Source organism: Triturus cristatus, chromosome 9, assembly GCF_964204655.1.
Source record: "Triturus cristatus chromosome 9, aTriCri1.1, whole genome shotgun sequence".
NCBI classification, from domain to species: Eukaryota; Metazoa; Chordata; class Amphibia; order Caudata; family Salamandridae; genus Triturus; species Triturus cristatus.
In genome coordinates, this window is record NC_140592.1 from 181,861,754 (window position 1) to 181,874,637 (window position 12,884).

General features: G+C 47.1%; 1 protein-coding gene across 1 annotated transcript in view; it reads right to left on the reverse strand.

The window, feature by feature from the left end:
- Positions 1-12,884, reverse strand: part of ATXN7 (ataxin 7) — a 312,870-nt gene that overhangs the window by 41,234 nt on the left and 258,752 nt on the right. The window contains exon 9 of the mRNA XM_085624702.1: positions 1,852-1,973. Within this exon, the coding sequence (XP_085480828.1) occupies positions 1,852-1,973 (122 nt within the window). The remainder of the gene's footprint in view (positions 1-1,851; positions 1,974-12,884) is intronic.

Here is a 12,884-nt window from a genome sequence, read left to right on the forward strand (position 1 = left end):
ACACAGCCTCACTTACACTTGAACAGGCTGCATCCTGTCCACACACAAAAGGGCTGCATAATCCCCCTATGGTGAGTCTGGAGCCAAAGCAGCAAAGGAAGGACCCCTATGCACTTCAAAGGCCTGTCTTTAAAGTCTCCCCCAGTTCAAAGGCCCAACTGGGTTTAAGTACTGGACCTCTGACACCACCACTTCAGTACACCTCTGGACATGTGGATACTCTGCTAGGAAAAAGGACAGCTGCCCTGCTGAAAGAACCATCAATCAGCTGGACTCTGAAGGAGCTGCTGCCTTGATATGTGACCTGCTGCCCTCTTGCCTGGAGTGGAAGAACTGGACCTGGAACCCATCTTGAACCAAGGACCCCAGAGGGACACAAAGGGCTAGTTGGCTGACCTCCTTATTGGAACCTCAGGGATATAACAGTCTTCCTACAACTCCCAGACCAATCTTCAATGAGTTCCTGAACCCCAAGACGCACCTCTCCGGTCCCTGGGTTAATGGTGTGGTTCCTGAGCACTTAAAGTCAAGCTTTGAGCTCTACACAAATGAGCCCAGAGAATCAGCATGAGCTGCCACAAGTTTCTCTCTTCGCACATTAATCCTTGTCCCCTGGCATGGATCGTCACTGGAAGACCCCAGCCCGCCCTGCTCTTCGCGCCACACGGGCCATCACCAGCGACGCTCTCCTTGCTCCTGTCGAACTTCTCCCCCAGCAAACTCGACTCTTGCCACAAAACCTGAGAAGGTAAAACTTCAGCGGGACTAACCTGGGACTGTATTCGAGCCGTGCTCCATCGCGGTTGGTCTGAACTTTAGATTTAATCCGGTCAAGCGCACCTAAATATCCCCGGTTGATGCTTTATGATTCTAAGTGCTATTTTACAGTTTATTCTTCAAAAATTCATCACTCCAGTTTTATTTAGGAGATTTTTGTCATTTTGGTCGGGTTTTATTTCTAAAACTAAGCTCCATTTTTCGAACTTGGTGTGGAATTTTTCATGTGGTGTTTTCACTGTTTTACTGTTTGAAGTGTTGTACAAATCCTTTACACATTGCCTCTAAAGTTAAGCCTGCCTGCTCTGTCAAGCTACCATAGGGAGTGCACAGGTTAATTTAGGGTGTGCTTGTGCTTTACCCCGACTAGGGTTACGGTTACTGCTTGACCAAGACTTATACCCCAGTCAAGCAGGAACACAATTTCTAACAGATAGTATTTCCTCTTAATCGTCGTCTTGAATAAGATTTAAAAGTGTCTAGATTATATTTCATACAATTAAAATGAGAAAATATTAAGAGGTAGTACACTGCAAGGGCAGAAAAAAAAAAAAAAAGAGGCGAGAAGATATAATGACAAAGGTTCCTTTACACAGCAAATTATACAATTCCAATTAGACAAAACTGCAGTGAATATAGAAATACTCTAGCATTCTGTTGGTCACTATCTGAATGGTGCCTAAGCAAATATGAAGACTAGAATTATGGGACTAGTATGTACAATTGTAGATGTAAAATATGTATAAGATAGTGCAAAGTTCAAAATCTTTATTACTTTATAAATTTAGTGTGGACCAAAGAAGAGATACTGCCAGTATGATTTCAACCAAGCAGTGATTTTATTTTACAGTCTAATCCCGATTGGTGTTTTGTTTCCCAAAAAGAAAAAAATACCTCATTTGGATTTCAACAAATATGGTTTAAGAATTACTGGAGGGAAAAAAGTAACAAAGAAGACAGTTGAAGGAAAAATTAAATTAAAAAAAGCTTTAGGAGTTCTAGATGAATGTTAGAAATTTAAAAAACCCTTCTGGAAAATCTGCATGGATTTAATTAAGCCATACTTCTACTTACTTCCACATCTGCGAATTTAGATGTTTATCAACCATGAAATTAAGTGCACATCGGATATGGTCCCACCGCTTATCATACACGAAACAACCTCTTCCAATCTGTCGACTCCCAAATGAGCAAACCTACAATAAAAATGGAAAAAAAGAATAGCTGCTAAAGTGATTTTTAATGTTTGTTCCTCAAGTCATGCAAGATTGCAATTTCTCAGATATTAAACATTTGTAAAAATTGTATGAACCTCTGCATCAATTGAGAAAACAAATCCTGTTTCCTTCCCACTGTATATACATAATAACACATTTTTGACTATCCCACTTTTTCCCCAATTCTCCATTTGGCCTTGTGCAACCAAGATTTTATATGATGAGATCGACCAGTAAGTGTTTGGGATTTGCCTCAAAGTGCTGGCACACTTTCAAAGCCATGTAATCAGAATGTGTTGTATTGTAGCACAGCAACACTTGCATGATTAGAACCCGCAAAGTACAATATTCCGAAATTCTTCCCAATTAAGAAGAAGCTTAATTTGTTTCATTGTGCAGCCAGCCGGTGACCCTGGGAGCTGACACTTACAGATCCATGCAGCAGGAGCCACGTGACCCGCCGTAAGCATGGCAACTCTAATGAGCTTCATCCGGCTGCTCCAAAAGAGAAAGGGGGGAGGGGGGGGGGGCTTCTCTCGATGCCTCGAGCATGCAAAAGCGGAAACAAGCCCATCAACTCTGTTCTTCGACCAATGAGAGCTGCTCTGAGAAAGCTCGAGAGTGTGAACGAAGGCGAGAGACAGAGCGTGTCGAGCGAGCTTCTTGAAAACATACCCTACACCCTACACTGGAACCCTGGATGATGCCCCGCCCTGGACAAATAACTTCTAGTAACAACCACATCCCCCACAGCTCTCCACCCCCTGTCAGAAATGCGTCGCTCTGGTATCGTTTATCTGGCTGTTTTATAGTAGCAGTGTGTTTGTTCTTTCGCGTGCGTGACGGTGAGACCGGTTACACCTCAATTAATCTCACTAACAGGAGCAAACAGTGCGAGCCTCGCTTACCATGACTTGTATCAAATTCGTATGCAAGCCTTTAAACAGCTACGAGAAATACCGAATTAAACAAGCCGAGGGCACTGGAAGACACCACCGCCTTTCTCCGAGGCAGAGCAGAAATGCCTCGGAGAAAGGCAGCGCTATTACGTTGACAGAACTGTTGGTTCTTGTTGGGATATGCGACGCTCTGGTATCGTTTATCTGGCTGTTTTATAGTAGCAGGGTGTTTGTTCTTTCGCGTGCGTGATGGTGAGACCGGTTACACCTCAATTAATCTCACTAACAGGAGCAAACAGTGCGAGCCTCGCTTACCATGACTTGTATCAAATTCGTATGCAAGCCTTTAAACAGCTACGAGAAATACCGAATTAAACAAGCCGAGGGCACCGGAAGACACCACCGCCTTTCTCCGAGGCAGAGCAGAAATGCCTCAGAGAAAGGCAGCGGCATTTTCGGATTCGGGGGCGTGTTTGTCTTTTCTCTCCTCCAGCCATTGGCTGGAGGAGAGAATGAGACTTCTTGCAAAAAACACGCCCCCCGATCCGAAAAGGACGGGGCCTAATCGGAATGACTCACCTCTGCTCCAATGGCTGGCCAGCATTCAAGAGGCCAGCCAATGGAGAACAGGGGAGAAGAGGGGCGGGTTCAAGCCCCTCTTCTCCAAGTCATTAAATCTCGCGAGCGAGACTGCGCAAGCGCAGCCTTCGCTAGCCGAGACCTAAAAAAGTACACTTTCATGTTAAGGCAACCCAAAGCCACTAGAATCTCAACATGATCATGAGAAAAAAATTAAAAGATCTCTGATCTTAGCGTGTTTTATTTATTTTTCCATCTCAAAAACAATCAGATGTTATTCTCATTATGAACGTTAGCAGCTGTATTTCTTGATATCCAATTAATTCATGGGGTCCCAATCATGCTACTGGCAGGAAGAAGCAGCGCTTTCAAGCACATGCCTTCCAGCCTGTCAAAATTAAACTGTTATCCCTCACTACATGAGCATACAAGGCAAGTAGGACAACTTTAGCTTTGCATGCTCTTTCTGTTGCACTAGGGACATCCACTTCCTTCAAAAAAATTATGCTTGACATTTCCCCTCACTTCTATACACTAGCTTCCAATGTTGGTTACACAATTATTTCAGATGAACTTATAATTACTTATACTGCAATAGTGATGCAGGTTCTTCATCTCCAAATACCAAGTCTGGCCTCTTCTTTTACCTCAAAGGTTAAGGTTTGTCTCTCAATTTTAATAAGTAAATAATGTTTGTAATATGTAACCCAATGTCCTAGCAGCTGTTAATGTCCAAATCCCAATCTATGTCCGATTGTAAGATCATTGATTACATACACCACATCAATAAATGATAAACCAAATTACACTGGGCAACTTTATATGTCTAAGAATGCTGCCAGCAGATTGCATAGTGACAAATACAATCCCAATGCTCCTGGGACCAGGCTGAGCTTTGCAACAAATTAATTGAATACAAAAGCAAACGGAATAAGCCTAAAGAGAACAACTTGCACCACAACAGATCTTGATCAGCTATATTAAAAATGCAGTGTGCGGAAGTTGACTATGTCCCCCTACTCTTGTGGCAAATACAAGAGTGAACAAGCATTGGCATAGCCAATAGGTCTCGCTTTTGGGACCTTATGTGTTTATCCTGAAGTTTTGGCTATGTTGTATAGCATTGAGGCGGATGTGCATATTTAAAAGTTACAATAAAAAGTGTTAAGCATTTTTTTTTAGCTTTAACAACATTATATACAACTGAACAACCAGATTTAAAAAACATTTTAACATAAAAAATGTCTTCTTTTTTTTTTGTACTTATGTGGCACAGTGTTATTATTTGGAGTGTATTTGTTGCATTGAATAGAATGTAATTATGACGTGTACTTATGTGGCATTGAGTGGTATTACATTGAGTGTATTTATGTTGCATTGAGTAGAGTAATTATGTGGCGTGGAACTTAGTGGTATGTGTAGTGTATTTATGTTGCATTGAAAAGAGTGCAAATATTTGACGTGTAATTATGTGGTACTGAGTGGTATTTTGTGGAGTGTATTTATGTTGCATTGAGTAGAGTGTAATTATGTTGTGTTTAATTCTGTGGCACTGAGTGGTATTATGTGGAGTGTATATATATGTTTCATTGAATAGAGTAATTATGTGACGTGTGATGTGTATTTGCCGCAGATTACTTTTAGGATTACTTTTGGAATTCCAGGACTGGATCCTAGATTCAGTCCTGGGTCAGTACTTGGAATCAAGTGATAAAAGTCGACTTAATTACTGTGATGATTTTTAGACAATATTTTGCCATTTTAAAAGTTGACACTTACAAAACATTTCATAGAAAACAGTCAATGATTCCCTATGGCAGAAAATTCAAGTTGCAGGTATAGTAGGTTCTCGTTACTTTTGTAATCCAGTGCCTAGACTCAGGACCTTTATCCAAAACAGGTAAGTAATTAGGTTTTCAGATATTATACGATTTTTAAAGAATATTTAAAGATTGCAGAAATTGACACTTAAAAAAAAATTCACAGAAAAACAGTCAATGATTTCCTATGGAAGAAAATTGGGTTACTGGTAAGTACAGTTGTAAGTATTTTTCAGAGTCAGTGCTGGGCACCAAGATCCAGCACTGGGAGCTCACCTAAGAGCAGGTGAGTATTTTCGTTTTCGTTACTCGGCTGATTTTTGGTGAATATTTTAAGTTTTGAAAAGTCCACACTTAGAAAAAATTTCAGGAAAAGCCAGTCAATGTTACCCTATGGAGAAAATTGAGTTATCGGTTTAAAGGTAAGTACTCGACTGGCAGAGTTACGGTTCTGCGCTTAGACTCAGGGGTCTCCCAGGGTCAGGAAGGTACGGTTGGTTCACCCTCAGCGGCACAAGGGCGGCCGGGTGCAGAGAGAGTTAGGCCCAATGTTATCCTATGAGAGGTAGGGGGGCCTTGGTTGGTGGCTGCTGACTAGCAGGCCACGCGGCTGTGGGAGCTGGGCTCCTGGTCACTTACTCAGGGCAAGTGGGGAAGTAGATAGGTGTAGAGGTTGCACTGCCAGGGCCACTCGGGCAGCTGGGTGCAGGGTGCTTTTGAGCCTTCGGGCGCTGAATTGATTTCAATGGGAAATCTCCGGTTTAGAAAAAGACTGCAAGCTTGGGGACGAGGATTCTTCAGGTGCCACCACCACTTCGAGAGGTAAGTTGGGTAGTTGGAGGATAGGTAGGTACCCCGGGATTAGGCACAGGGGGCCGCGGGCGCCGGGGTGCCTTTTGGTGTCGGGAAATCTTACCCTCTGTTGATAGCGGTTGGAGAGGGCACCTTGTTCTGAGGCTGCAGGCTTCTTCAGGAGTGTCGAGGGAGGTCCTTGGGTGCCGGACTCGGGGTCGCAGTGGAGTCGTCCTCGTGGTCTTTGTTCCCTCTGGCACAGGCCAGGCTTGGCTGGTGCAGAGTGTGCTGGGGTCACGGTTCCGGGCTGCTGCCAGGGATTAGAAGTAGATTTTGAGTAGAGCCTCTACTCATGGGAGTCCTAGGGGTTTAGAGTCAAAAGGTAGCCAGGTCCTCTGGGGTTTGTGAGGTTGCTGTCCACAAGAGATGCCGGGTTGGAGCAGGAAAAGGTTCGAGGGTCGACAGGCCGGTAAGGCTGGGGCCAAAGCGGTTGGTCTTCCTCTTCTTAGCTGCTGCAGGGCAGGTCTTTCTTCTGGAGCATCTTCGGATTGTGGAATCTGGGGAAGGAAGGTTCAGGGTGCCCCTAAATACTAGATTTAGGGGCGTTACAGGTAGGTGAAGGGCAGGTACACCCCCTATCCTGCCTCTCTCCTGTGGGAGGGGGGCAGTAGCCTAATCCTGAATGGGCAGGGCTCCCCGTTTCAAGATGGCGAGAGCCCAGGGATGTGCTTCACCTCGCCTCCCCCACCTGAGGGGTGGGGTTGGCAGGCTGGCACATCCCCAGTCCTTATTTGGGGTTTCCGGCCAAGCTTCCCGCCAGAGTGGGGGGTTGCAGTGACCTGGGGAAGCTCACAGAGGCGGCATGCCTTTGAAGCTTCCCCCTGCCCATCCTGGGGGAGGAGATTTAGCACCTCGCCCAGGATGTGCATTGTTGCAGACCCAGGAGAGCTGGGGCTCTCCTACCCAGGGGTCCAGCAACATGTCTGCTGTGTGGCAGCCTAGGCAGCCTCAGAACAGACGTGGATTGTAGGTTAGGTTTCAGGGGGCCTCTCTAAGAAGCCCTCTGTGGTGCTTGGTACATTAAATACCACACTGGCATCAGTGTGGATTTAATGTGCTGAGCAGTTTGATACCAAACTTCTCAGTCTTCAGTGCTGCCTTTAAGGTGCTGTGGAGTTCGTGTTTGACAAGCTCCCAGCACCATGTACTCTTAAATGGTAGCACTGCACTAACAGGGCCCAGGAATGGACCTGGGTACTGTAGGGGCACAGGGCTCCTGTCTGTGCCCACACCACTGGCATAGGGCACCCAGCTAGAGGGGTGGCTGATGTATGCCAGGGCAGTGTGAGTTGTGGGCATGGCACACAGGGATGTGTGCCATGTCGTTTCTCTGTTTTGTCTTGTACCCAGACACTCAGCCTGCCAGGGCAGTGTGTGTGTGTTTTAGGGTACAGGGCCTCTAAGGGTGGCACAATGAGTGCTGCAGCCCTTAGAGGCCCTCCCTGGTCACAAGGCCCTGGATACCTAGGGTACCACTTACCAGGGGCTGACATGTGGCCAGGGTTTGCCAATTTGGTGTTTAGGGAAGGAACATAGGCCCTGGGTACCTGATTGGCAGGAGTCCAGGGCACACTCAGTCAAAGTACATTCAGCAATTCAGCAAAAAGTGGGGGCATACCATGCAAGAAAGATGGCACTTTCTCACACTATCCAAATATGCCAGCACTTTACGTATTTTCTGTGGGTTGTGAAGTGCTCGGACATTCCAGGTCAGGAACGTCAGCGGTCTACGCGGTTTCAAAGTATCAGTCATCTGTCGAGTCTCCGCCATCTATACAGTGTATGTGCCTAAGGTGGTTGAAAGTGTCTCCTATTTGTCTGTCTGCCGTTTCGCTGCTGGTCAGAGTTTTTTGTTTAGCTCCCTTTCCCACCCCCTCCCACTCCACCTTCCCTTTACTAGTGGAGACATTCCCAACAGTAACATACATTTACCCGCAAAAAAAAAAAAAGGGAAAAAGCAATACAAAAGCTTGTGTGGTTCACACGTAGGGGTCAGAGCTGCCATCCCGTTGCTTATGGCATAGGCCACATGGGTAAACGCCCTGGCTATACATATTAAGAAATTCAACACGTTACATCATTTCTGAACAAGGTTGGGAGAGAACCCCCTCTCAGCAGCGGCCAATGACCTTAACCAATAGAAGGGCACTTATTAGTTGTGGCAACACAGTTAAAGTGCAAGCTAAAAATATTGACTGTCAACTTATTTGGTCCTGCATATCGTAGAGCACCCTGCATTCGAGCATCGTCCGAGGATTCGACGTTGGACACCGCCTAGGGAGTGCCCGCTGCAGCGCGTAGACAGTTGACTACGTTGTCTATCATATATCTATTATATACTGTTCATTCAACATCAGACATGGTGGATTGTTCCCCGTGCTCTCCTCTCGGCGATCTTCTTCGCGTGCCCGGCTGACCTTTGTTGTATAAACTTCATCACTTCCTGTGGTTCAGTGAAGATCCGAGTCTTGCCGTCGTGATTTTGAGCCTGGCTGGGTACAGCATGGCGTATGGGACATTCAGATCTCTTAGTTTCTGTTTCGCTGTGTTGAATTGATTCCTCGCTTCCTGCACCGACGACGTGAAATCTGGGTACAGGGCTATGTCCATACCTTCATGGGACAGATTGCCCAGTTCTCTGGCCTTTCGGAGCACTGCATTCCTGTCCCTGTAATTTAGGCTTTTTGCAATAATCTGTCTCGGTCGGGATCCAGCTGGCGGTTTTGGCGCTAGCGACCTGTTGGCCCTCTCAACAATAAAGATCTCCGAGAAAGTATCTCGCCCCAGCATGGAGATGAGCAGCTGCTCCACATAACGTTCCATTGGGCCCGTGTTTGTTGTTTCTGAAATTCCCGTTAAGCAGATGTTGTTTCTTCGGGACCGTGCTTCTAGGTCCTCCGTCTTCGCCGGCATAGCCGCCAATTGCTTCTCCATCTTGGTCTGTTTCGCGTCCATCTGCACTTGGCTATCCTCGGCTTCGGATATCCTGCGCTCTGCCATGTCTATTCTTTGTGCGTTTGTCTATTCGTTCGGACATCCTGTCAACTCTATATGTCAAGGAGTCAATTTTCCCATCAATGTTGGACAGTGCGGCCTGGATCGTGGTGAACATGGTTTGTATATCATCGTTTGTTACTCCTCCTGTAGGCCCTGCTGTCGATTGCGCCGTTGGTTGTTCATCAGGGCTGTGCTCTTGTTGTTTCTTTGCCTGCTCAAAGTTTATTTTTGGTTGGGTGCGGTCTGTCTTGCCCATGGTGTAATGGCGTATCTTTCCGATCCGGAGGTTCGTCGACTATAGTAACGCTGAAGTGAGGGCACTTAACTAGGACGCCTCGGCTTGTACAGTAATGTAGAGGGTGTCTATACCATATAGGGCGCCCAGTCCGCAAGCAAGTCTTCTGGTCTAGCGCTGTTCCGAGTTGGGGCTGTGGTCTCTGGTGTAGTTGTGGGCTCTGTAGTCAGACAGAGGTTTGGTTGAGGAGATTCGCTGCTCAACACATACTGTTTTACTGATCTGGTGCCTCTGACTCCGTCCAAGATGTCTAAATGCCAGAGTTCCAGTAGATCCGCGGAACTATAGTCTTCAGTGCCTATTCTCCACAGTTCCACACATGCGTAGGTTTGCTGAAATTGTGGTTTCCTCAGTCCTGGCCTCTCCACCTATGTCCTCTTTGCAGCCGCGTTTCTAGCGTGAGAAACCAGGAAAGGGGGGGGGGTGTCCCATGCACACCGTGACCCCAAGGAGGGTGTTAGGGTATACACAGTCAGAGTCCCACTGGTGGCCCTAGGGTCCAGCTGTGTATGCTCGCGTGTGCCGCTAGCGGGTCTTGTTGCTCAGGGGCCCACACGCTCACAGGGTCCGCAGTTCTTGTTTGTCTGAGCGGTCTCACCCGCTGTTCACCTACGCCGTATTTCCATTGTCTCCAATCAAACTCTGCGCTAATATTGCACAATTCACCTGCTTTCATTGCCTACCCTGCGCACACGGCGGAGCGCCGCTTACTCAGTTGTCTTCTCTCGCTCGTGTTGCACAGGGCAACTTCCAGTGTATTCTTCCCCGGATTCAGTGTCTTGGAGTGGGGGCCGCAGTGTCTATTCCGGTGAGCAACGCATGTGGCAATCCGATCTGTCCACAGGGTTCGGTTCCCAACTTGTGCGATATCTTCTGCAATGCCGCCTGCATGCTCCTGATGCGCGTCGGGTCCCCCCCAGCGCCCTGCCGCGCTCCACTCACTGCCCCAATGGTGCCGGGTCGTGTCTCCTGCAGCCGCGGTCCTTTTCCGCCGTCCAGGGTCAAAGTTACATTTGCAGCAGGCCCGACCTCCTCTCACGGCCGCGCTGCGTGCGGTACGTCTCAGTGAGATTCTCCACTGTTGCCCGCGGCTGCACTTTCACCGAAGGCCGCAAGTCTTCGATAGCAGTTCTGCAGCATTTAGTTATTTCCAGGGGCCGGTCTTGGCTCTACAGTGCTCCCGCTGCCAATGGCTTCTGTTCTCTACCAGTATTGGGCACTTTGGGTCCGTGTTGGAAGGATTAGTTAAGGATATATGAGGCGTTTGCGAGGAGCTCGCTCAACAAGCGGCCATCCCGCTTCGTGGCTATCTCCGCCCCCGGATTAACAGCATTAAAGGAACAATTAGTTGGTCCTTGGTGAGAAGGTAAATATATTAATTTGCTCTCAGCCAATACTACCACGATCTTCATCTTCAGACAAATTAAAAAAAAAAAAAATCACCAGCTTGAGAAAGGGGGGACTACTGCTTTTGAAAATAAGGGGAGAGCACCTTTTCAGAAACTGAACCTTGAGGGCAACACTAAATTCAGTGGAGGTGAAACAAAAAATTAGAAATCAATTTCCACATGCCTCTACCTTGGGAAATGTGGAGATAGCTTGGGGTTTATAGGGCAAGGAAGGAAGAATAGGCATCTATCAATGAGGGGAGTGCCATTCCTAAAAATAATAATCGTGATAACATTTTTATTAATTTTACAAAAATCACATACAGAGCATCATGTTTGTTAACATTGTCATAGACCACCTTTTACATAGGTAAAGTATAATGAATTGTGGTTACATTTTTAACACTTCTCCGAGTTCGTTTTTCCAAGTCCACCATCGGGGATGTACATAGATTCCCCTGGTACCTATTCCACGCCTTCTATTTCTTATCCCACTTCTTGGGGCATCCTCGAATTGTGAACACTTCCTTTTCTGCTACCATGCATCTATCCAACACCTGTACCCATACCCGTATAGATGGTGCATCTGCAGTCCCCCAATGGCGTGCTATTTCACGTTTAACTAAGGTAAAGCCTAGCGTTGCCATCTGTTGCTCGATCTCAGTGAGGTCTGTAGCTGCCCATATGTTAAGTAAGCCCATCTGAGGCGTAAGGGCCAGCGTTTCCCCCAGTGCGGTTTGAAGCTTGGTCGTGGCCCCCTTCCAGATCGATTTAACAGCAGGGCAGTCCCATACCATGTGGTAAAAAGTGGCCACCTGTTGGCACCCCCTAAGACAGTGCGCATCCTTCCTAGCACCTATCTTTGCCAGGACGACCCCCGTCATATAGGACTGGTGTAGGATCCTGAGTTGAATCAGCCGGTATCGGAGGGTGATCGCCGCCCCCCTAGGAGACATCAGTGCCTCCCTCCAGTCCTCTTCCTCCATGGGTCCCATGTCGCTTTGCCACTTCTCTCGTAGTGTCTCGAAAGTATCGGGTAGGTTATCACACAACTTCTTATATGTCAGGGAAATGGCCTTCGAGTGTAATGGTCCATCTAATAGCCGGTCCTCTAGAGGCGACGAATCTGGTATGTCTTTAAAGTCAGTAAATGCAGTCAGAAGGGCGTGTCTAATTTGCAGGTAGCGAAACAGTTCCCCTTGCGCCATGTGGTAGGCTTCTGTCAGTTCCCCAAAGCTAAGAATGAAACCTTTTTTGATCAAATCGCCAACCTTTGAGATTTCAATCAAGTCCCACTTGTCAAACCCCGGTTGATAACATAGGGTACCTAGTCTCTGGGTCTGCCACAAGGGTGTCGCCTTTGTGAGGGTGTTTGCCCACCCCAATTGGGAATTCTCGCGGCGCCAGATGTCAATCATGTGAGAGACATGGATCCAATAAATTTATGTTTTTTGACTTTAGAGTAAAGCGCATCCAGGTACCCTGCTCGACCCATTTGGTAGTTGTCTAGCATATACGCCGGATCATTAGGGGGCCGGTACATTCAGTGATTTACAAACCACCAGCTGCGAGGCCCAGTAATATAGTTTCAGGTCTGGTAGGGCTATGCCCCCATCGTACCATCCCTTGGTAAGCTTTTTCAGTGATACCCGAGGGGCCCCGCCATCCCACAATAAGGTACGAACCTCACTCTCCACCGCTGCAAAATAGGTATCTGGAACACGGTTCGGGCAGTCCTGGAGAATATATAAAAACCGCAGGAGAGCAAGCATCTTAAAGAGGGTGGTCCGGCCCACCAGGAAGAGCGGCAAGGACCTCCAGTGCTCAACATCAGTCCGCAGTCGGGTCATTGGGGGGCCAGATTATGGCTATAGAACAGGGCCTGATTTGCAGTGACTTATATCCCCCGATATTGAAAACCATCCCCGGCCACCTCTTGTTTGCAATCTGCTGGAAGGGGAGGCGCCTGTCCACGAAGCATATACAGTATAGACTTGTTCCAGTTGATGGCATAACCGGAATACTTTCCAAAGTTTGTGAAAAGACAGCCCAGATGGACC